This window comes from Martes martes (assembly GCF_963455335.1).
Source record: "Martes martes genome assembly, chromosome: 11".
NCBI classification, from domain to species: Eukaryota; Metazoa; Chordata; class Mammalia; order Carnivora; family Mustelidae; genus Martes; species Martes martes.
In genome coordinates this window covers 102,734,012-102,756,796 of record NC_137899.1, presented here as the reverse complement: position 1 = coordinate 102,756,796, position 22,785 = coordinate 102,734,012, and the positions used below count along the sequence as shown (strand labels likewise).

General features: G+C 51.2%; 1 protein-coding gene across 8 annotated transcripts in view; it reads left to right on the top strand.

Moving 5' to 3' along the window:
• PRKAG2 (protein kinase AMP-activated non-catalytic subunit gamma 2) overlaps nt 1–22,785 on the top strand; it is a 248,537-nt gene that overhangs the window by 184,802 nt on the left and 40,950 nt on the right. For 6 of the 8 annotated variants that reach the window (XM_080818930.1, XM_080818928.1, XM_080818929.1 and 3 more), the window contains one exon: nt 7,745–7,814. In XM_080818930.1, the coding sequence (XP_080675056.1) occupies nt 7,745–7,814 (70 nt within the window). Of the gene's footprint in view, nt 1–7,104; nt 7,153–7,744; nt 7,815–22,785 lie in introns of those variants that run through there. The other 2 variants (XM_080818934.1, XM_080818933.1) reach the window with 1 other exon arrangement.

Below are 22,785 nucleotides of genomic sequence, written 5' to 3'. Positions count from 1 at the left end.
TTTATTTAAAAATAAAATCTTTTAAAAAAAAAGACCGAAAAACTATTATCAGTGGTCTGTTCTGAAAAGGCCTAATGAGTAGGCCAATTATAAGGGAAAGAGTAGAGAACCATAAAAAAGCCTTCCTGTGACTTTAGATCTTCTTTGTGTTACTTTATTTTTTTTAAAGATTTTATTTTTAAGTCATCTCGGTCCCATGTGGGACTCTAACTCAAAACACGGAGATCAAGAGTTGCACACGCCACCGACTGAGCCAGCCAGGAGCCCTCTTTTGTGTTGCTTTATAACAGAAACCCAGCACAAAGTTTACGGCTTGATGTATTAAAAGTTGAAAAGATGATTGAACTTATTGAGCAATACTTATTTTTTTTTATTGGCAAAGTATTATGGGACAACAAGAACTATCAAGAGAATAGAATATATTTAGCGGTCAGTAAGTCCTGTCAAACACAAACCTAATAATAAAATATTTGGGCTAGCAAAAAATAAAAACAAATTTGTTTTACTTGTCTAAAAGCAAGAGAAAAACATATTTCAGACCCTGACTCCTGGGTCCACAGAATTGGAACTTGGGGAGTTACAGGCTAACCCTCTGTATGTGTAGGGTTCCTCCTTCTTATCTTTGATGTGAATTTCTAATCCTCCCAGATATTTTAGTGGCCCGCCTACCATGGTGCCCGGCATGCGACAGATATTAAATATTTGTTCAATGTCCATCTTCAAAATCTTAACATTGTCTACTTTTGGGGAGTTAGATGATAGTTTAATAGAAAGAATCCAGGCAAAAGGATGAACTAAACCCAAAAACTTTTTTGGGTTTAGTTCATTTTCTTCATCTCTTACTTGATCGTCTGAAACAGGCTTTCAGCCGACTTGAACTGTAGGAATCGATTACCACTCTGAAAAAATACTAAAAGATGCTCTTTAAAGCCAATTGTACGTAAATGTTAGGGAGGAACTAAGCTTATTTGGTAGCATCTGAAATTGTTATTTGGGAAAGTATCAAAATGAACAAAACCTTTTCCCCAAATATACTGATTGAAATCGATCAGGAGAATTAATAGTTACACTGTCAAATAGGTTAAGTTTTGGAGTTTTTACCAAATCTCTACACCACTTTTAAAAAATCAATTGTCAGGGCACCTGGGTGGCTCAGTGGGTTAAAGCCTCTGCCTTCAGCTCAGGTCATGATCCCGGGGTCTTGGGATCAAGCCCCACATCAGGCTCTCTGCTCAGCGGGAGCCTGCTTTCCCCTCTCTCTCTGCCTGCCTCTCTGCCTACTTGTGATCTCTGTCAAATAAATAAACAAAATCTTTAAAAAAATAAAAAAATCAATTGTCTTCACTTAACAGAAATTAAAGCTGCCGGGTGGGGACCAGAGCTGGCAGAGGTCCCCACCGATTTCCAAACCAGGACATGAAGTGCTGTGGCCGAGGCTCATCCTCGGATGGAATCTATTAAAATAAAAATATTTGCTGCAACCGCTTGTTAGCAAAGGCACTTTGTTTTTTCTTCTAAATGTCAGTTCCATTGCTCAAGGGAAAGCGACTGTAGTCATTGGTAAATAGGAATGCGGTCCAGAAGAAACATGAGTAAATGGAAAGAAATCATCTGCGAACCCATTCATCCTAACAAAATCAATTGTTTACCTGCCGTGTTTTCTAACTGATCGGCTAAGAATGATAATTGACTTCACCCAGTGATTTTTGGAACAGCCACTGTGTGCCTGGCACAGGCGCTACGAAGCTGATCGGTCTTCAGAGAGGACGGGATTTGGGGAAACAGCAAAATAAATCCCAATCTGGTGTTAAGGGCCTCGTAGAAAGAAATAGGTGGGTTAAGAGAAGCAGGTAACCAGGTGAGCTGTAGAAGAGGTCAAGAATCAGGAAAGGCTGAGCCTTCTTCTTTAGGACTCGTTCTTAAAGGAATGGGGAGAACTAGCCAAGTGTCGGGAGTACGGAGAGAGGCCAGAATGGTCAAACCCTTAGTGCTCTGAGCAGGAACCACGCAGCAAGGCCTGAGTGTGGGGGGAAACTGGTAAGAAAAGACGGAGAAATGAAAGGATCCAAGCCCTGCTCTGAGCTGAGGCGCTCACAGGGCATTCCCAAAGGTCCCCAGAGCCACTGAATGGTTCGAAAGAGTGGAGGGGTGGACCTAACAGGAACAAAGCTGTGTGTTTATTTTTTTCTTAAGATTTTATTTCACAGAGAGAGATACAGCGAGAGAGGGAACACAAGGGGAGTGAGAGGGAGAAGCAGGCTTCCCGCTGAGTGGGGAGCCCGATGCAGGGCTCGATCCCAGGACTGGGATCATGACCCAAGCTGAAGGCAGACACTTAACGACTGAGCCACCCAGGCACCCCAAGGCTGTGTGTTTAAACACTCTGCCTCCAGCACAGAGATGAGACAAGACAGGGGAAGCCCAAATGAGCATCGCAGCAGAGATAGAGACCGGGGCGGGGGTGGGGGACGGCCTCCAAGGACAGGAAAGACAGGTGGAGAGGACTCAGGGCTACCTTTGAGGGATGAGTTTGAATTGTCCATAGAAAATTCCAGGACAGCACCAGGAAGCAGTCCCGAGCTCAGGCTTGCTGGGAGCTTGTGACTGAGGCTTGGAAGTGGTCCGCGCAGAGGAGGGGTCAAAGCTGGTCCCAGAGCTGAGCGAGTCGCAGAACAGGCAGCTCCTGTCCTGGCACTGGTGGGCGCCCCGTCCTACCTCCTCTTCCACACAGAGGACGCCTTTGTTCAAAGAAGACAGCGGGGGTGGAGGGTGGGGGGGCGGGAACGCCAGAGCTGCAGGTTTCCACATGCTAAATTATTCAGGAGCTACTTACCCAGTATTTAAGGTTGATTTATTTCTTGCAGGAGCTATTTAAGATAAAATAAAAGGTAAAGTGAACTCACATCCGACCTCAGCGCATCAAGGAAAGCTTTTTTGGCAGTCATTTCCTGAATAGGTTTTCCTGTCCGATGGTCGTTCAGAATACACCTAGGCACAGTTATGTAAGACAAACCTTAATAATTTAGCATTTCTCACCAACAGGCAAGTCACACTGGTAATGGCCCCATGGGTGTCAGGCATTCTGTCAATAAAGTTCAACTCTAGCTTCCTGCTCCCTCCCACCACAGCAGAGGGCAGCCGCCCAAACCGGCTGCAGAAGCCTACAGAATCCGGGTAGAAATATTGTGATCTGCACGAGGCCCAGCTAGGAAACTCCGGCTTCTCTCTACTGTGATCTGCCAGTTTCATTCTCGAGAGAGAGGAGATGGCATCACACAGGCAAAGCCCTTCTCGGCATCCAGAACGTTGCCCCAATCCTTCCCTCTCCTGGCTTCCTCGCCTCCCTGAAATAGCTCCCATGGAGCCTGGTGTATAAGTCCGTTGAGATCTTAAGAAAACCTCACCTAAAATATCACCACGAAAGGGCAGCTGATGGCCACCAACTTTCGATTGTGTGCTAACCATCCGTCGCGCGTTTGACCCCGTCGCCGCGTCTGTGCGTGCCCGAGACTGTCCGCAGACCCTCAGATTCCTGAAACGGGCCTGGCGTATTATGACAGAGAGCGGTCCCATCCCTGAGATGGCTCACTAAGTGGAAGCAAGCTACGGAAAGGAGCTCTGCCTCGCTAACCTGGAATATAGGGACGCTTTTATTTCCATCTTCCGGGACACCTGGGTGGCTCCGTTGTCTGCCTTCGGTTCAGGTCATGATTCTGGAGTCCAGGGATCAAGTCCCGCATCGGGCTCCCCGCTCGGCGGGAAGTCTGCTTCTCCCTCTGACCTCTCCCCTCTCACACTCTCTGTCTTTCTCTCTTTCTCTCCCAAAGAAATAAATAAAATCTTTATTTCTGTCTTCCCCCTGCACACCCATGATCAAGTGGAGTGAAGCCTGAGAAACTCACAGTAATTTGTTTTAATTTCCATTCTCTCCCAACTTCAATAGCAACGGGTACAGGACTTTTTAGTCTGAGGACCCATTTGCACGCTCACTGCCTCCAGACACACAGACTCCCATTTATGGCCCATTTCTGCCTGCCCCCCCCCAAAAAAAACAACTCATCCAGATAACAGTTGAAATTGATTGTGCGCCCAATAAATACCAATTAGAGATTTGTTTTTATAGTTATACTGGAATTACTGCAAGAAACTAAACATCGATTTTTCAAAAATGATTGACACTTCTACTATGTACCCCCGTGCTTTTTTTTTTTAATTAAGCTTTTTATGTTGAGCTCACTGTAGATTCACATACAGTTCATTGTAAGAGATGAGTGCCCTCTACCTAGTTTTTCCCAATGGTAACATCTTGCAAAACTAGAGTGCGGGAGACAGTGAAACCCTCACACATAGCTAGTGAAAATGTAAAAAGGTGCAGCCCCTGTGGAAAACAGTTTGGCAGTTTCTCAAAATGTTAAATATAGAGTTACCATATGACCCAGAAATTCCACTCCTGGGTCTATACCCAAGAGGAATGAAAACATATGTCCGCACAGATCCTTGTCCTTGAATGTTTATACAGCAATATTCACAATAGCCCAGAAGGGAAGAAGAGCTATATATCCATCATCCGATGAATGGAAAAGCAAAATGTGGTGTATGCATACAATGGTATATTATTCAGCCCCCCCCCAAAAAAAAGGAAATGCTGATCCACATTACAACGGGGATGAACCTTGAAAACAGTACGCTGAGTGAAAGGAGCTAGAGCTAAAAGTCCACGTATTATGAGAGGCCATTTCCATGAAATGTCCAGAACAGGCCCATCTACAGAGAGAGCAAATAGGTTCGTGGTTGCCTAGGGCTGGGAATAGGGGTTAAGGGAGTGACAGGAAGTGACTACTAGTGGGTACAGAGTTTCTCTATGGCATGATGACTTCCCATCCCCACAGTGATGCAGAAAGGATCCTGTTTCTTGTCATCCTCGCCAGCATTTGTTGTTGTCACTTTTTATTTGGGCCGTTCTAATAGGTGTGTGGCCACAGTATACTGTGGTTTTAATCTGTAACTTCCCTAATGGCTGATGTTGTTGAACATCTTTCCATGTGCTTACTGCCATTCCTCTTTTTCAGTGACGTGTCTCTTCATATCTTTTGCCCTATTCTGAATTCTAACTTTTATTTTTCTATTATTGAGTTTTGAAAGCTCTTTACGTGCATCGATGCTAGTCATTTGTCAGCTGTGTGGTTTCACGAGTATTTTCTCCCACTCTGTCTCTTGTCTTTTCATCCTTTTTCCAGGGTCTGCCACAGAGCAGACATTTCTAATTTTAATAAGGTTCAGTTTGTTCATTTTACCTTTTATGGATCATACTCTTGATATCAAGTTGTACCCTTTGCCTAGGAGATCCCAAAGATGGTTTTTTTCCTGCCAGTTGTTTAGTTTTACATTTTATTTTCAAGTCCATGCCCCAGTTTGAACTCATTTTTGTATAAGATGTGAGGCTTATGTGGAGGTTTATTTTTTTGCCTACCAACCTCTGCTCCAACGCCACTGTGTTTGCACCTTCCTCAAACATCAGTTTGACATATTTTTGTGGGTCTATTTCTAGGTTCCCTATTTGTTTCTATTGACTTTTGTGTCTATGCCCCTACCAGTACCACAAAATCTTGATTACTTCCCCTTCATTCTTCCTTTTCAAGTTTGCTTTAGCTGTTCTCCACTGAAGCCTTTCTGTATAAATTTCAGAATAAGCTCATCTTCTCTACAGAAAATCTTGTTAGGATTTTGGTAGGAATTGCATTAAATGTAGAGATCAGTCTGGGGGAGAACTGAGATCTTTACTAATCTGGGTCTTCCAAAACATAAACATAGGGTGTCTCTCTATTTATTTAGGTCTTCTTTCATTTCATCCACATATTGTAACTTTCCACATACAGATCTTTGTACATGGTTTAAGTGTGTACCTGCACATTTAATTTCCTTTGCAGTGATTATAAATTATGCATCATTTTGAATATCACTTTCCACAGGTTCATTGCTAGTATATGGAAATACAACGAATTTTTGTGTGTTGATCTTGTAGCCTATGACTTTGCTGAACTCACTTGTTCTAGTTGGGGTTTTTTGGGTTCTGTTTTGTTTTTCGGTAGATTCCTTGGAACTTTCTATGAAGACAACCATTTCACCTGCACATAGAGATGGATTTATTTCTTCCTTTGCAACTTGTATGCCTTTTCTCTCTCTTTCTTGCCTTAATGCAGTGTCTGGAACTTCCAGTACTATGTTGAATAAGAAGAGTGTGCAAAGAGGCCTAGAGCCTTGTTCCTGAACTTAGAGGGAAAGCATTCAAGCTCTTGCTGTTAAGGAAGACACAGCTCTAGGCTTCCCTTTTGTTTTTGTTTTTCCTTACCTCCCCCCCCCACCCCCCTTTTTAAGCAGAAGCTTAAGGGATTGGCCCAACTGAGATGACAGAGCAAAAAGGAAATGCAAAGGAGACTTCGGTGCTTCCTCTTCCAGGCCAGGCTTGCAAGAGTGATAAAACTAGCTTCCTTTCAAGGGGTGGGTGTGTGGGTGGGGGTGGGGGGGTGCTTTACAGCCCTAATCAGCGCTAGAGAGCTGATCGCCGCCGTTGGGGCCCCTGCAGTCCGCAATGAGCAAAGGGCGCCCTGGATGGGGCAGAAAGTGGCTGTCACGCAGGAGGGCCTCGGGGAGCCGGGCGCCCGTCTCCCCTCCCGCTGCCCTGCTCTCCGGGCGGCCCTGGCAGCCTCCCTGACCGTCAACCTGAGCTGCCGATAGGAGAGTCTCAGATACCCAAGATCCAGGGTGACAGGAGTGGCCAGGCCAGACCGAGATTTGTGTGAGCTCCGGGCAGGGGCTCCCCCGAAGTAGAGCCAGCTGGGAAGAAAGCGAGCACACGAAGGCTGGGTCACACGGAGAGCCGCCAAGTGCATCCACGATACGTTTTCCTGTTTTAGATAGGGGACGAGGATGGGCAGTTGGATCTAAAATCCAAAAAAGGAAAGCCGTGCCCCCGCCCCCACCCCAGCCCGGCGCGCGGGGCCCTCTCCCCGTCCGCGGCCCCCGGCCCCTCTCGCGGCCGCGTCGCCCCGCCCACCCGGCGGCGCGCCCCTCTCGCCCCACCCCCGGCCGGCCGAGACCACACCTGCGCAGGTGAAGCCCGCGGGGACGCGCCGGCTGGGGGCGGCGGGCACGGTACGCGGACGCGCGCGGCGGGGGCGGGAGGGCCGGGCAGGATGGGAAAGCCGGCCTCCGCTAATGGCCGCCCGGCCGCCGCGGCGGGAAGCAGGGCCGCGGCCGGAGGGGGGCGCCCCGGCCGCCGTCGCGCGAGCCGGCCGCGGGCTCCTCGGGGTCCTCTTCCCACGCTTCCTCCCCGCCGGTCCGTACCAAAGCCGCCGGGGGCCGGGGGGGGCGGGCCGTTCCACTCGGGAGGGGCGGCAGGTCAGGCCGCGGCGCGCGTCACCTGCGGCCCCCCGGGCGGGGGCGGGGGCGGGGGCGGGCCGGGGCCGGGCAGCCCTCTCCGGGCCGCTGGGTTCCCTCTCCTCCCCCCGCCCCCAACGCCCCGCCCGGGCCCCGCCGCCCCGCCGCCCGCCCGGAGGCCCCTCCCCGCGGCGGCCCGCGCGTCCCCGCCCGCACTCGGCGCCCGCACCCCCGCGCGCCCCCACCCCCGCGCGCCCCCGCGCGCCCCCGCCCGCGTCCCCGCCCCGCACCCCCGCGCCCCCGCCCGCGCGGCCGGGACGAGCGCCGCCGAGCGCATGCTGATCCCTGTCCTCCTCCTCCTCCTCAGGCGGCGCTGGCGGCGGCCCCGGGACCCGCGGAAGCCGGCATGCTGGAGAAATTCGAGTTGGAAGAAGAAGGTGAGTGCCCCCCGCCGGAACGCGCTCCGTGTCGTCGCCGAGGGGCCGGGGCGCGGGGACCGCGGGGTGCACGCCCCGGAGGCCGTGCGGCCCGGGGCTGCCTGCGGAGCGCGGCCGGGGATGCAGACGCCGAGCCAGCCCGGGGGACGCCGCGGGCGCCGGTCGGGCTGGAACCCTCGCCGGGCTCGGGAGGCAGCGGCGCCGGCCGGCCCTCCGCACCGAGGGGCGGCCCTTTTGTCCTTACCGGCCCAACTCGAAGGAGAGCAAGGTGTCACGTCGCGAAATTGTTTGTACTGCCACCGTGCGCGTAGAGGGAGCCCCCCAGCCCTGTGGACGGCCCCTACCTTTAAATAACACCCTCCGGTTCCCTTATCTGTGTTTCCGAAAATACCACCAGCAGGGTGTGTCTGCTGGTTAATAGGGAAAGTTAAATAGCAACACCAGCGGCGGCTTAGTGCATTGGTTTGGAGTTCAGGTGACCCTGTCACTCCCATCATTTCTGCCGCCTCTCCTCTCACTCGGCTTCTCTTTTTGCTGCCCTGGTCTCCTCGCACTCCCCTGGATCTCGTCGCGAAACTGTTAAAATGTGAAGGGGGCGAGTTTGTTCTGGGGCAAAATTAGCATCTTAAAAGCGAATACCATGAGCCTTCACCTGGATCTTATTTTGAAACTGTTAAAATTGGAAGGGGATAAGCTGGTCTTTTGGCAAAATTCGCATTTGAAATGGGATAGGATGGGCTCAAAGTCCAGAAAACTTTGCACAAGATGCTTGACAATTCCAGGCATTTATTTTAAAAGAACTCCACACTGCCTGGCGTACTTGCGTTATTTACTTGGTGACTTCCCCTTTTGCCCCGAGTATTGATAGAATAAAGCTCCTTGAACAAAGAAAGTGCCATGTGGGTGCTGTCCCCTGTGGCAGCCTTACTCTAATACTTGTGTTCATTGAGTCAGGCGATCACTTAAATAAGCATACACAGCCAAGACGACAATGTCAACCAGACAGTGTTAGGCCAGTACCTACATGTATTTTATGTTTTACACTTCCTGCAGCATTTCACAAACATGTCAGCTGGAAGCTAATGCATGTGTAGTAATCATCGTTAAAAGTCTGCATCCGTATTTATTATTAACCAGCAGTTACAGGATACATTTCAGAATCTTACTGGGACTTAATTTGCATTTTATCCTACTGAAAAATAACCCAGTATCTTAAATCGAATCCACCCCATTACTCATCAGTTCCGTGTCCAATTTTGACCACTGTCCACAGAGCGGTATGGTGTGCCTCCCTGTCCACTGAGACTTTGTCTAAATCATGGGGGTTTTCTTTGTCCCCGAGACCAGTAACGATGAAGAGTCTATTACATTTAAACTTTCTGCAGACTCACGTGGGGGCAAGAGGAGAGTGGAGAGCAGATGCCTTAGCGAGGTGCCCACAGTTGTGGTTGAGAACGCCGTCCCAGCTTAGCTCCATTGTTCCACTCTGTGACTTTGGAGAAGTTACTGAACTCCTCCGAGCCTTACTTTCCCTGTTTATGAGTTGGAGCTGATACCGGGTGTGTCGAGGATTAACTGAGATCATCTGCGGAATGGTAGTACGGTCTAAGTGCTCTGGAAATGTTAGTCACTATTATTTTTAAAGTCCCATTAAGCACTTTACCGAATTCGTGGACTTTTTAAGGCTTTTATTAATGAATCTTAACATAGAGATTGTTCTCAATGTGGAGTCGATGGGGGTTTTTTTCTCACTTGAGATTTATTGATTTAATTATGTTGCATATTCTCAAAGCTGATACACACAAGCCTTGTTTTCTTTTGCATTGTTTCTGCCAACATTATTAAACGTCATTAACATATTAAACCTAAGCATCTGAGAAAGGGGATTTCCTGTTTTCTCCCATCTATTTTTATCTATATTGCTGTCATGACTTTAAAGCATGCTGAATCCCACAAATAACCCTGTCAAACTTTTCTAGGTTTTTAAGGAGGCAGAATGTTAAGCACTCGCTTGGAAGCCGTTAGCAGAGCTGGAAGAAGAAATAGTGTTGGCGTGGTTGTCTAAAATGCTGCTTTGTTTCTTTTGAACTTTATATTGCTTATTCATCCATGGTATGGAAAAACTGAGTATCAGGCAGAATCTTACATTTATTTGGGGGCGTGCGGGGAGGGAGTCCTAACAGTTTGAGCCATTACACCTTTAAATATCCTGTGAACTGATGTGTTAGCAGGCTCCGTGATAGATAGCTATTGAATAGGTCCTCATTAAATCTTTAAATTTCCTTCCCATCCAGTTCATGTCATAATGCATGGCTTGCACTCTGGACGCACTGCTTAGATGGAGAGACATTTGCTATGCACAGAAACACGACGACGAATATTTTTGTTATCAAGTATTTTTCTATTTCCTGAGAAATTATAACTGATCCTCTATCTGTGAGAAACAGTTTGGGGGCCCTGGTGAAGTCGGAGTCATCTCTTAAAACGTCCTTTGCTTCTGGGAAGGAGGAGGAAGCTGTACCACCATCCACCGGGCCCGGTCGGGGTCATCTTTTGCCTGGGTTCTGACACCAGCGGCCTGCCCGCTTTCGGCTGCCACCCCTTCCTCCTGTTACACTCTGACGGAGGGACCGCTCCTCTACAGGGAAGTCTTTACCCCTGGCTCCGATCTATATATAGGATAAGTGCGTGCTTCTCTTCATGTGCAGTCTCACCGCCTCCTCCCAGCCCCACACGCCAGTGATCAGAAGGCGCTCTGTGCCAGAAATCACCAGACATCTTTTTAAGAGGCAGATACTAATTCTGCGGGTCTGGGGGGTTGGCGGGGGGGGGCTGAGAGTCTGGCATTTCTGCAACACTTCCCGGTGCTGCTGCTTCATAGACCCCTCTGTGAAGAACATGGCCCTAGAACAGGCCTCAGTCAACTTCTGCAAAGGGCCAGATGGCCTCTGCCTCTGTCACGACTACTCGGCTCGCCGGGCAGCAGTTAGGCAGAAAGCCGCAGAAGACCAAACTCAATCCAACAGGCCACGCTCCGGTGAAACTTTACTTAAAAAGCAGGGTGGTGTGGCTCCTGGGGGGTAGCTCAGTTAGTTAAATGGCTGCCTTCGGCTCAGGTCATGATCTCAGGGTCCTAGGCTCGAGCCCCACTTCGGGCTCCTTGCTCAGCAGGGAGCCTGCTTCTCTCTCTGCCTGCCGTTCCCTCTGCTTGTGTGTTCTCTTTCTCTGTCAAATAAATAAATAAAACCTTTTAAATAAATAAAATAAAATAGAAAACAGCCTGGATTTGGCTCCCAGGTGTAGTTAGCCAGACCCCTGCTCTGCGTGCCTGTCGTGGTGTCTGCGCGTTAGGGTGTCCCATCAGACTGCGGGCAGGACCTCCTCTTGCTCTGTCTCCATCCTCCCAGTCATACTGATGCTTCGTGGCTCTGCCCAGATCTCGCCCTCTTTTCGAGGCTGTCCCCCTAAATCCCTTCTGTGCCTCTCTCACAATTCATCTTGCTGTACCTGTGCCTGAGATGGCTGGGATACCATAGGCGCTCGGCGGTGTTGGGATCCTAGCGAGGACGGCATCTCTGTAAATGTTACCTTATGGGAGCGTGGAGAGGCCTCTGATTCTGTGTGTGCAGAGCGATGAGAACAGTGCCTCACCCGCAGCAGGGACCCTATGTGTTTGCTCTTCCGATTTCTGATTCACATGTGAGTCATATTGATGTTTGTTGTCAGTATTCATTGTCTCGGACTTACTTAATGGCAGGACCAAGCACAAGTACTTTATAGGGACCTAAACACAACCCAGGAATGCTTTCCGAAGTAGATAAGTGCCAGCCATTCATTCGTGATTAGAAAATCTGTAATTCTGGCACTGCTTCAAGAATTTAACGGCCCCTCAGAGCTATCTGTGTTACCTCCCAGCTTCTCTCTTGTCCCTTCAGCTGTCACGGACTCTTCACTTATTTCAGGTTTTCAGTAACTTGCTGTGGCTGTCTCGTCGCACCTAGCTGGCTCTCCGGCCGGCTTCTCCCCTCTTCCCTCACTGTCGGACTCCTCCCTGATCCCAGACCATCCTGGCTGTCCTTCACCCTCACAGCATTTTCCAGAGCGTACTCTTTCCAGAACTCACTTGCAACTCATTTTCCTAGCAAGGCTGGTCAGCCGAGTCTACACGCATCAAAAGTATGCAAGAAACAGGGGCCACCTTTTTAGAAGGGAGGGCATCTTTCAGTGAAGGGTCTCGGAGTTTTAGGCCCAGCTTGGTAGTGAAGTAGCTGCGTCCTCAGATAATCCAGAGCTCCTTGGGGCTTTGCTGGCTTGTTTTGTTGTTGGGGTCATTGAGTTTTCCGTCTGAAACAAGGCCTGGCACTTGGTGAACTTGAACTTTACTTCTAATTCAAAAATATGGCCTCAAGCAACCAGCGACCACCCTATAAACAGAACCAAACTTTGGCGCCCACTCAAACTCATTCATTCCAAACTGGGGGAGCAACGTGGGCAAAGATGGAGTCTTGTCCGGGGACCAAGGACCTGAGATGTTGCAGTGGTTCGTGGCTCTCCAAAGGGCCACAGTACGTAGACGGATGTACAGTGTATCTGCGGTATTCAAGTTTCTTGGGGGTGGGACAGTTCGGAGGGAAAATGTACAAGAAGTTTCAGATGGGGATTGGATAGTGAAAAAAGTTTGAGAAACACTGCTCTGACTTCAGGAAGAATTGTCTGTGTTCCCATGACCTGCCAGAGCACCCCCTTAACACCCGCCTTAGAGCCTCTGCTCAGTGAGGCTCAGCGGAGTCCACTAGGTCAGCCGCTGGCCCTCGTGTGAGGAGTGCTGACCTCTGGTGGCAGAGCTGCCCCAGTGACAGGCTCGTCCTCACCCCGTGGCCGCCCCTCTGCGATGATGATTGTTACAGACTATTAGAAGGCTCTGATAATCTATCGTCCAAACTCTCCTTCCCTCCTGAGTTTACATACTCGGCTTAGACGAGAGATTCTCTCTTAGTTATAAAAGTACTTGCACTTTTATGAAACATTTACAATTAAAATCTTTTTTCTCCAGCTGGCCCCATATTTAAAACTTGCCACATCTCATAGAATTCATGTCTCTGGAGTCAGGCTGTAGCTTGACATTTGATGGTGTCTTAGATTTGATGAGATAGCGTGGTCGGGGGAGACGGGGGAGGTTTTGTTACCTGAAATGGAAAGATCCTGACTACTCGAAATCAGGAGGCAGACTGAGGGGCATTCGAAAGAGGACCCGTCTCCAGGCTTCACTAGTCACCGCGAAGTCCTCAGGAGCCGAGGCGGCATCCTGGCCCTCTCCGTGGTGGCTGCATCTCCGTGCCCTTCTCTCTCAAGACGGACCCTGCCTGCTCCGGGGGACGCTCAGCTCGGACCCCAGGAGCGCAGGCTGCAGTCCAGACCCAATTCGCGTGTCAGGGCGGTGGCCGGGGACAGTCCCATCCTGCGCGGGCGGCACGGTCCTTGAAAGACATTATACCGGCGTCTCTGCGACTTTGAGTTTCACCCGTGGGTTTTAAAGTGGAGAAACTTGATACTAGAGAGCATTTAGAGTTTACTTGAACGAAATGGAAGATTCGGGGGAACGCTTTTTTGTGGTTCTCAGAACCGGCACACATGAAGCTTGTCGAGCACAGCGGGGAGAGTTCACGTGTATTGAGCCCTCGGAACAGCCTTGAGAGTCGGTATTTTTATCATCTCTGTTTTAGAGAGGAAGAACCCAAGAAAGTAAGAGAAGGAATAAATGATCTCGGGGCCGTGTCTGGGAAGGGGGAGAAGCAGGATTCCAACACGGTCCTGTGCCCCGAGCCCGCGTGCGTAACCAGCCCGGAAGCATCCCTTACTGGGAAATCTGTTTTCCCACCTGCCGTAACCGGCCGGCCCGCTTCCGGCTGAGCCGTCCAGGCGCTGGCCAGTGTCTGCGCTGCGCTCACTCCCGCGGACCCGCAGTGCCGCTTCTTGCTTTGAACCCTTGGTGACAGTCCACAGAGCCGGCCTCTGCCCTGCACCCGCGCGCACAGCCGGCGGGTCGTTGTCGCTCCCCGATGATCCTTACTCATCTTTCTCGAGCGCTGGCCGTTGACTCACGGACCTGTGCGGGGCCTGCTCGCCTTCGGGTCCCACGGCCTTGCTTGCCGCTGTCGCCTCGGTGACCCAGTGTCTGCATCCCGTGTCCGTAATCACCTCACTGCTTGGTGACCAGCGATGCCTGAGTGACGGCCCGGCCACATCTCTCCCGAGGCCTCAGCTGTCTGCTCGATGCTTCCACTGACCCGCACCCCGGCCTCTGGGCTGTCGCTGGGGCTCGCTCCCTCTCCCACGTCCAGGTGATGGAGCCCGGTCACTCCTGCCGGTGCACGAGGCCAGGCCCGGGCAGCGCTGCTCCGGGCATCAGCTGTGCCCTCCAGTCGGGAGGCCCTGAGAGGTGGTTTATAAAAGCACCAGCGGACCGGAGCTCTGGGCTGCGTTTCCTCCCCTGCTCTCTGCTGACCTGGGTGCCCCCTCTGCGCCTCTGTGTTCTGTCACCCCCCGCCCAGCCTCAGCCTTCCTGTCCCCTTGGCCCCTTGCTGGTTTTCCTCAGATCTCAGCGCCAGCGTCACTTCCCTGGGGAGGCCCCTCCCAAAGCCCCAGATGGGACTCGATCTGTTGATCGCTCCAGCCTGGCGGGGGCCGCGAAGCAGAGGCAGTTCCCCATTTCTGTCACCAACCTGTACACTCCGTGAGGCTGGGGACTGCCGACCCACCGCCCTCCGGGATTCAGAGGCACCGAGACGCGTGAGACTCCATTGTCAGTAAGTGGTTCCGTGCGTGAACATGTGCACACGCGTGTCCATTTACAACACGTTAAAGGTTTTACCTTTTACTCCAGCGCAGGAGCTCAGGGTGCTTCACGTCATCAGCGTCATTTCTTCTAAAGAAAGAAGATATTTCTGTGAAAGACTGAGATTCACCTGCCGAGTTAGCGTGAGCAGGGACAGGTGGGGGCGCACGGGAGGACGAGGACGTGGGGTGCCGCGCAGGGGCGCAGAGGCTCCCTCCCCGCCGGACAGTGGGGGCAGAGCGCTGGGCGTCGGAGCGACGGCCGCCGTGGGTGGAAACAGAGCGGCTCGCTTCCATAAGCTGGGAACCGCGGCGAACGTCTTTCAGGTCCTTCCTTTGCGGCTGCGGCTACCCCGGCACCGATGTTGGGGGAGAAGCAGCCTCCCTGATCTCTGACAGAGGGCGGGGGACTCCGTTTGGGGGAGGAAACTCTTCTGGGGACCTTCTGGTTATATCTGTGTCACTTGTTCATCTGTTGATTTGCTGCTTCTGCCCCCCTCGAGCTGTTTCCTGGGAGTCTGGATGGATGGAAGTGCCAGGTTCACGGTTGTACGGGGGTCGTTTGTAACTAACACGAAGCGGCTACCTGCGGTCTGTAGATCACACGCTGCTTTCTGGGATGGAGTCTCTCATCGTCCCCTGAAGACCTCGAGGAGACACACGCCCGCTTCCTCACGTGCTTCCTTCCACCCTGTGTTTGCTCGCCCTTGTCCCACGGACCGCTCTAGCTCTGGAGCATGTGTGTGGCGCGCCCCCACTTGTGTGTGTAATTAGCGTCCCAGTCACCGAGCGCTCGGGTCAGAGCCGCTTGGAGGCCCGCTCCTCCCGCCCGAGAGCCGCGGACGTCAGGCAGGTTCCTCGGGGCTGCAGCTTCTTCGCCTGTAACGGGCACGTTGTCGCGGCACCAAGCTCACTGGAGCATTAAGGAACACAAGCATAGCGCCCGCTGCCACACCTGCCCAGCAGGACGGTCTCTGCCGGTGTGGCCCGTGGTGGAGGCCCAAGGAGTTCCCCGCGGAGGCGGCAGTTTAAAGGTTGAAGTCACCATTAGCGCATCTCGCAGGGACAGTGGCTTACTCAGCACGGATCCGGTACCTGCCCTGTCACATCCTCCCCGTGCGAGCGCTGCGCGGAGTGGGTGTCGGAGTCGCTTCTCCCCGTTGCTCAGTCTCCCTGCGAGAAAACCGTCCTCCCCGTCTTGTCAAGGAAGGAATGCAAGCTAAGGGCGTGAAGTGGTTGCCCCGAGCGCGCGCAGACGTGGCGGCCGTTCTCATCTGGGTTTGCTGTGTCTCCCCCCCACCACCCCCGTTCTTCCCGCTGTGCTCCCTCCTGCCGGAACCCGGACTGCCCGGAGTTCGCATGGGAGAAGACCAGCCTGCTGCCTGCCAGGCCTGAGGAAAGCCCCAGAAGCCTGGGAGCCTGTAGAGGCATCTTCTTTTAGTGCTTTCCTCGGCGAGTGCTGTGCCGTGTGGGAGGTTGCCAGAGGGTCTCTGCAGAAGGATCCATCCTGTTGCTAAACCCAGAGACGTGCGTGCTTTCGCGGACAGACGTCCACGCTCTGGCGAACTGCAGCGGGCGGTGTGAGTTGGAGTAGCGTTCCGTCCGAATCCCAGACTGCGGCACACCCGGTGTGGGACTCTGGTGACACACAGACCTCAGTTCACCTGACGGAATTGACTGAATTGGGCCGCCACACTGGTGACTCAAGCTGATTTGCTGAATATATCACAGATCTCTTTTCCCTCCTAAAATCCTACTGAAATGGCAGCAATCAATGAAACGGAATACAAAACTTAGTCTTTTTTTTTTTTAAGGTTTTGTTTATTTATTTGACAGAGATCACAAGTAGGCAGAGAGGCAGGCAGAGAGAGAGGAGGAAGCAGACTCCCCGCAGAGCAGAGAGCCCGACGCGGGACTCAATCCCAGGACCCTGAGATCATGACCTGAGCCGAAGGCAGAGGCTTATTAACCCACTGAGCCACCCAGGCGCCCCAAAACTTAGTGGTGCTCAACAAAACCAAAAGCTTAGTTCTCGGAAGGAACCCAAAAAGTAGGCAAAGTCTGTTCAGGAATGTAGTGAATGAAAATACAAAGCTTCAGAAATTGGGGGGGGGGGCGGTTCTTAATTAAAAATGCAAATATTTAGAGAATAGCATTAAATGAAACCTGAATATACCAGACTATAGGGATAAATTTAAAGCTCTTTCGGTCACCATAAAAGAAATTTAAAATTAGTTGACTTGTACACTTCAAATAAGTGAACGGTATGGATGTGAATACCATCTCCTCAAAGCTGTTTTTTAAGAAAAGTAATGAAAAGTTCTCAGCCTTCCTCTGACTCTTCATAGAGGCCCGGAGTCCAGGCTGTTGATGGACACATTCTGGAAGGCCTTCACAGAGCAGTTAACGTGTAGGTGGTTATTTACATTAGTTGAGGGTGTAGAAAAAGACGGCAGCTTCTCAGCTCGTTCTTTGAAGCTAGCTGGATCCTGACATCCAAACCAGCTGATGGCACCCAAAGAGGAAAACAGGTGATGAACTTGGCCTTGAGAATATGGGCAGAGCCCCCGCATACACAGCAGCGGGAGGAGCCCCAGGCTGCTCAGTGACCGAGCACGGTGGTGTCCGGGAAATGCAAGAAGAGCGCAGTTTACTAAGACATCACCGAGGAATTAACAGTCGCCGGTTAAAGGAGAGGAGCCTCTGGTCCTCTCAGTAGACACCAGAATAGCAGTTGAGCAAGGTCAGCATATGTTCCTTTAACAAAATCCTTAATGAGCCAGAGGGAGAAGGAAACGTCTTGAAGTTGATGGAAACAGACTGGACAGAAGCCTCCAGCAGCCGAGGTGGTTCCTGGCATTGTCCGAGTTCCGGGCGGCCCCACCCTGCCGGCCCTTCGGGTGCTCGGGGCTCGGTCCGCACCGTGGCTTCAGCTGAGTTCGTAGATCTGTCCTGAGAGCAAGGGAACGTCGGCTGGGGTGCACGTTTCAGTCGTGTGGCTCCCAGAATTCAGCATGAAACCATTCTAAAATGAACAGGAATCACCTGTAATTTCAAGGTCATGGCTCTGGCTGTGGCATCCCTCAGGCATTCAGGGCAGCCGGTTTTGAGCTACTAGGGAGACACTCTGCCTTCACCTACCACACTTCTTTCCTGCCGAGTCTTTACTGCACTTCCTGGAAGAGCCCCCGCACTTCCCCCACCAGCGGGGACTTGCCGTCCGCACGCGTAAAACCAAATGCAAAAAGCATGGAAAGAAAAGACCTAATGCACCTTATTTATTTTGCTTCCTCTTAAGAAAAACAAGATCCTAGTTCTTGGAAAAGACCAATTAGGGGGTAAACCTTATTACCTTATTACCTTAAATGTAAAATTACATTTAAGCATTGACTTTGTTAACATTTGTGTTTCTAAGCACTTTAGGAAAAACTACATGAGTCTGGGCTTTCCCATATACTTTAAGTTCCATGTTCCCCATTTTCACTTATTTCTTGCTCAACTATTTTAAATGGTTTTCTAAGAAAAAAAAAAAAACTACCATATGTGTATTTTAGTTTACTCTTTAGTTTACTGTTAAACTTGTGTTTCAAAATGTAGAATGAAGAATAAAATACATTTTTTAAAAACAGTGATCGTTTGGGGAATTACAGGGACATGTCTATGTATTAAGATAAAATTAAGGGGATTGGAAATAAGGGGTTGGGGCTTTTGGTTTCAGGGGGGTTTTAAGTGAAGTTCGGGGTGATGTGTGAATTTTGTTTTAAAATGCCTTCATTGGGGCGCCTGGGGGACTCGGCTAAGTGTCCGGCTTCGGGTCGTGATCTCCAGGTCCTGGGATTGAGCCCTGCGTTGGGCTCTCTGCTCTGCAGGGAGTCTCCTTCTCCCTCTCTTTCTGCCTCTCCCCCTGCTTGTGCTCTCTTTCTCTTTCTCTTAAATAAATAAAAATCTTTTAAAAAAATAATAAAATAATAAAATGCCTTCATCCTGGGGCGCCCGGGTGGCTCAGTCAGCTAAGCATCCAACTCTTGGTTTTGGCTCAGGTCGTGATCTCGGGGTCATGAGATCGAGCCCCAAGTCAGGCTCTGTGCTCAGCAGGGAGTCTGTTTACACGGCTCTCCCTCTCCATCTGCCCCTCTCACTTGTGCACACTCATCTCTTTGAGCCGTGGTTTGGATCTGTTGCTCTGATCACTGATGACTTAAAGAGCAGTGTTGAGTCTTGGTAAATGAAGGAGACGGGACGTGGCTTGGAGTCAGGTGTGTGTTGCAGCCGTGACCAAGCAGAGCCCCTTCTGTGTGGTGGCTGGACAGTAGCTTGGAAAGCCGGCCCCCAAGGAGAGACTGCCAGTCCGTCCGAGGATTGCACACTTGCATCAGTCCTGTAAGCCCCCAGGCCTCACAGCTCTGTTAACAGACTGGCCGCTGGGAAGGATGCCCATGGCTGATTGAGTTAGGACAGCACCCCAATAGGAGCAGTCACAGTTCCCCTCTCCTGTACGGGCTCGATTTACGTCCTCTGACTTGGATTCTGCGGAGAGGTTTGCTGGGACATCTGGCCCAGAGCAGGCGGGATGAACCCGGCTGCTGCGGGTGTGGTCACGTGCTTAGGGAATCTCAGGTCACTGGAACCAGCCCCTGCGCTTTTTTCTCCATTCCGCACCGGAGAGCCATCTGCAAGCCACTCCCAGCCAGCCTTCTAGCACCTTCCACCTGCTACCTCATCTTGCCTTTTTTAGACTAATTATCAGTGGCAGTCTGTCTTCTTTGTTTCCTGCAGTTAAGGCAGAAATACCGAAGAATCACATCATCTTAGAATTCATTTATTCATTCTAAGTTAAAAGTCTATGTGAATAGGTTTTATAAAAAGTAATTTAGGACTCTAGTGATTATCTCTGAAATACGAATTCATCAAGTTGTATTGCTGTATTTTCAGGTTTTTAAAATATGTTCTACAACCATATGAACATTTTAATGCCTCTGCAGTTGTATTCAATTCAGTTACATTTTTTTGTCCCAGAGAATTAGAAAATAGCCTCAATATAAAATATGTTTGCAAACACTTTTAAAGCTTTAAATTAGTGCTGTTCTGCTTTAAAAAGAAAATCGATCATAGATGCATTATTTCTATAACAAAAAACATCCCTTTTCAATCCTTTAGTCTTACAAAGGTATTAAAGTTTCTTCACTGATCGTTAAATCTAGATTCACCAGTATTCTTTTAAACTGGGGTCCTCTGTTAGGATTTCTCTCTCGAAGGACAGACGTGCTGTACAGAAGCTTGGACTCATCCTCAGTCCTCTGCATTTGACCCACAAGCAGACATGAGCTTGTCCCGGCACCTGCTGGACACTGGCTGGGCTGGGTGCCTTTCCGGCGCCTCGGGAAGCCGCAGGGTGAGAGGAGGCAGCCCCATAACTTCGGTACAAGGCACACGACACTCAGAAGTGAATTACTTGCAAAGCACTAAGGGGTTGTCAAAACAAGCCGTTACTTCTGACTTGAGGTCCTCCGCAGAAGGTGTTCCGGGCCCTTGAACTCCACCGGGAAGCTGCATCAGTTTCCCGAGCCCCCACCGCAGACTGCCGCAGATGAGAACTTCGGACGGGAGAGCTTTAATCAGGGCTGGCGGCGTGGGTCCCCGCCGGTGGCCCTGCGAGGGAGTCCGTGCCCGGCCTCACTCGGTTTCTGGGAGTTGCCTGCGGCCCTCAGCGTCCCCGGCCTGGGGCCTCTCTTCTCTCTGCATCTCGGCTTCTCTGTTTCATGAGATCCGTGGTGTCTGGATTTAGGGCCCAGCCTAATCCAGGCTGATCTCATCTCAGGGTCCTTCCTGTCGTTACATCTGCAAAGACCTTTGTTCCAAATAAAGTCTCGTTCTGATGTCCCAGCTGGGCTTCGGGGGAGCCACTGTGCAGCGAACAGAAGGCCGGCAGGATTTCGGGAGGCCGTCGCGGGGCGGGGGGGGCGTTCTCAGGAGAGAGAACAGCGTGAGCGGAGCCGAGGCAGAAACCCAGGGAGCACATTCCCCAAGTTGAACTTCCCAGACTTCAAAAAAGCCTTTGAAAAGGACAGATCAGCGGGATCTGAGAGTGGACGGTTCCTGGTGGGGGCGGGGGGTGGCTGGAAAGTTCGACTGATGGATGTGCGGTGCGTGGTGCCCTCTCGAGGGCTGGGGGCAGGGAGGGGGTGCCATCAGGTCTGCTCCGAGGGGATGCCTGCTTCCACGCCGTTCTGCCTGGTCCACACGACTGTTTGCACTTAAACTGCGATGCTGCATTCTCAGATCGTTCCGTCAACCTTCAGAAACTCAACACCCTGACACATACTCTGCTTCCCAGTAGCGCTCGGTAGCGGCCGCCTCGCCCGCGGTGGGGTAGCATGCTGCTGGAGGGCCGGTGGGTTTTCAGATCACCCCCAGCGGGTCCCTCTCATACCCAGGGACGCCAGTGCCCACGTAATGCTCCGTGATCCTGCTTCTGGCCGGTGACACAGAACAGGAGCAAGAACACAACCCTAATAATATCTTAACCCCAGTTACCCTTGAAGAAGGGCGTTGAACTTCTTGCGTTGTCAGGAATCTTAATGATGCATCCCAAACAACCCGGTGGTGTTGAATGGTTGGGGTTTTTTGGGTTTTTTCATTTTTTCTTTTTAGTTTAACTCTTCCTTTCCATTTCATCGCATTTCTTCAGTTGTAATTTGAGACTTGATCGTAGTGAAAATAAGACAGATGGTGCCACGTATAATCAGAAAGTTTATACTCAGGGCAGGGAAGCTGTGACATTTTATAAGAGCGCACCTTATTTCCCTAAGTTAAAATACTGATACCTTTGTTCTCAGTATGGTTTTGTTACGACAGTAATAACCTCTATCCTTATTCCAGACCAAAGTAAATCTGATATGATTTGTTTTACGTATTTAACATCTTGCTTTCTTTGGTTGGGCTTCATACATTTTTTACAAATGTCGCAGGTCCTCCTCCAAACCCATACTAACTGTGAGGAGCAGGTCAGACTTCCAGCCGAGGGGCTCCCTGCCCAGCGCCTCCCGGGATTCCTCAAGACCATCAGAACGAGGAAGGTTCTGGAAACTGCCTCAGCCAACAGCAGCCTAAGGAGCCATGGCTGAATGTCACATGTTATCCTGGAGGGATCAGAACTGAGGAATTCTGAGTAATGCATGGACTTCTGTTAACAGTTTGTTCGTCACTATTTTTCTGGTTTGGGAACTGTAACAAGCACCATGCTGATAACCTCAGACGCTGGTGACGGACGAAGCACGTGTCCCCCCATCATGAGGGCTGGGGTGCGCGGACAAGGAGCGAGGGAGCACCCCTCGCAGTGCCTTCGCTGTCTGAGGCGGCTCTCACTGGGGAGATCCCAGAGAGCCCAGCTCTCCATAGACTCCTGGCCAACGTGGAGGCCGTGTGTCCAGCGGGGACGTCCCGGGGGGACCTGCAGGGAGCCCGAGCAGGGCAGAAGGCTGTCCGAACTCGGAGCGTGGATACCCCGGGCGCTTCCTGACTCATTCTCCCTTCCTGACCCAAAGTATGAAATAAGTATTATAAATCCATCTAATACAGACAGACAGACAATTCTGTACAAAATAATTCCAAATAATGTGTGGCCGAGCGCTGCGCTCGAGATGGAGCCTGACTCCTGACCTCTCGGTGCGGGCTGCACGTGGTGACTTTCTTGCAAAGGCAGCAGAAGGAGGGAGAGTAGCCGGTGCAGAAACCTGACAGAGACGACGTGAGCAGGCAGGCCAGGTGCTGAGTCATGGGGACAGCAGGTGACCTTGCTAGGTGGGCTGTGATGGCCTCTGACCTTGTCGTCTCCCTCCCAAAACGCATCACCCCAGGACTGAGATCCTGCGAGAAGGATCGTGCAGATCCAAACTGACCGGCTTTGGTAGAACCCACACAGAGACCATAGGCAACAAGTAGTTATTAACTGAGTTCATCAGTATAGTGTGGGTGAGCAAAGTCCTGGCCACCCAGAGGAGTGATCGGTCCAGAAGGAGAAGAGTGAGAGCCGCACAGACCACTATGAGTGGGACGTGAGGGGACCACCGACGACAAGTTCAGGTCAAGGTCCGCACGTCATCAGGAGGTCGTTGGACTTCCTTGCCTTCCTGACCCG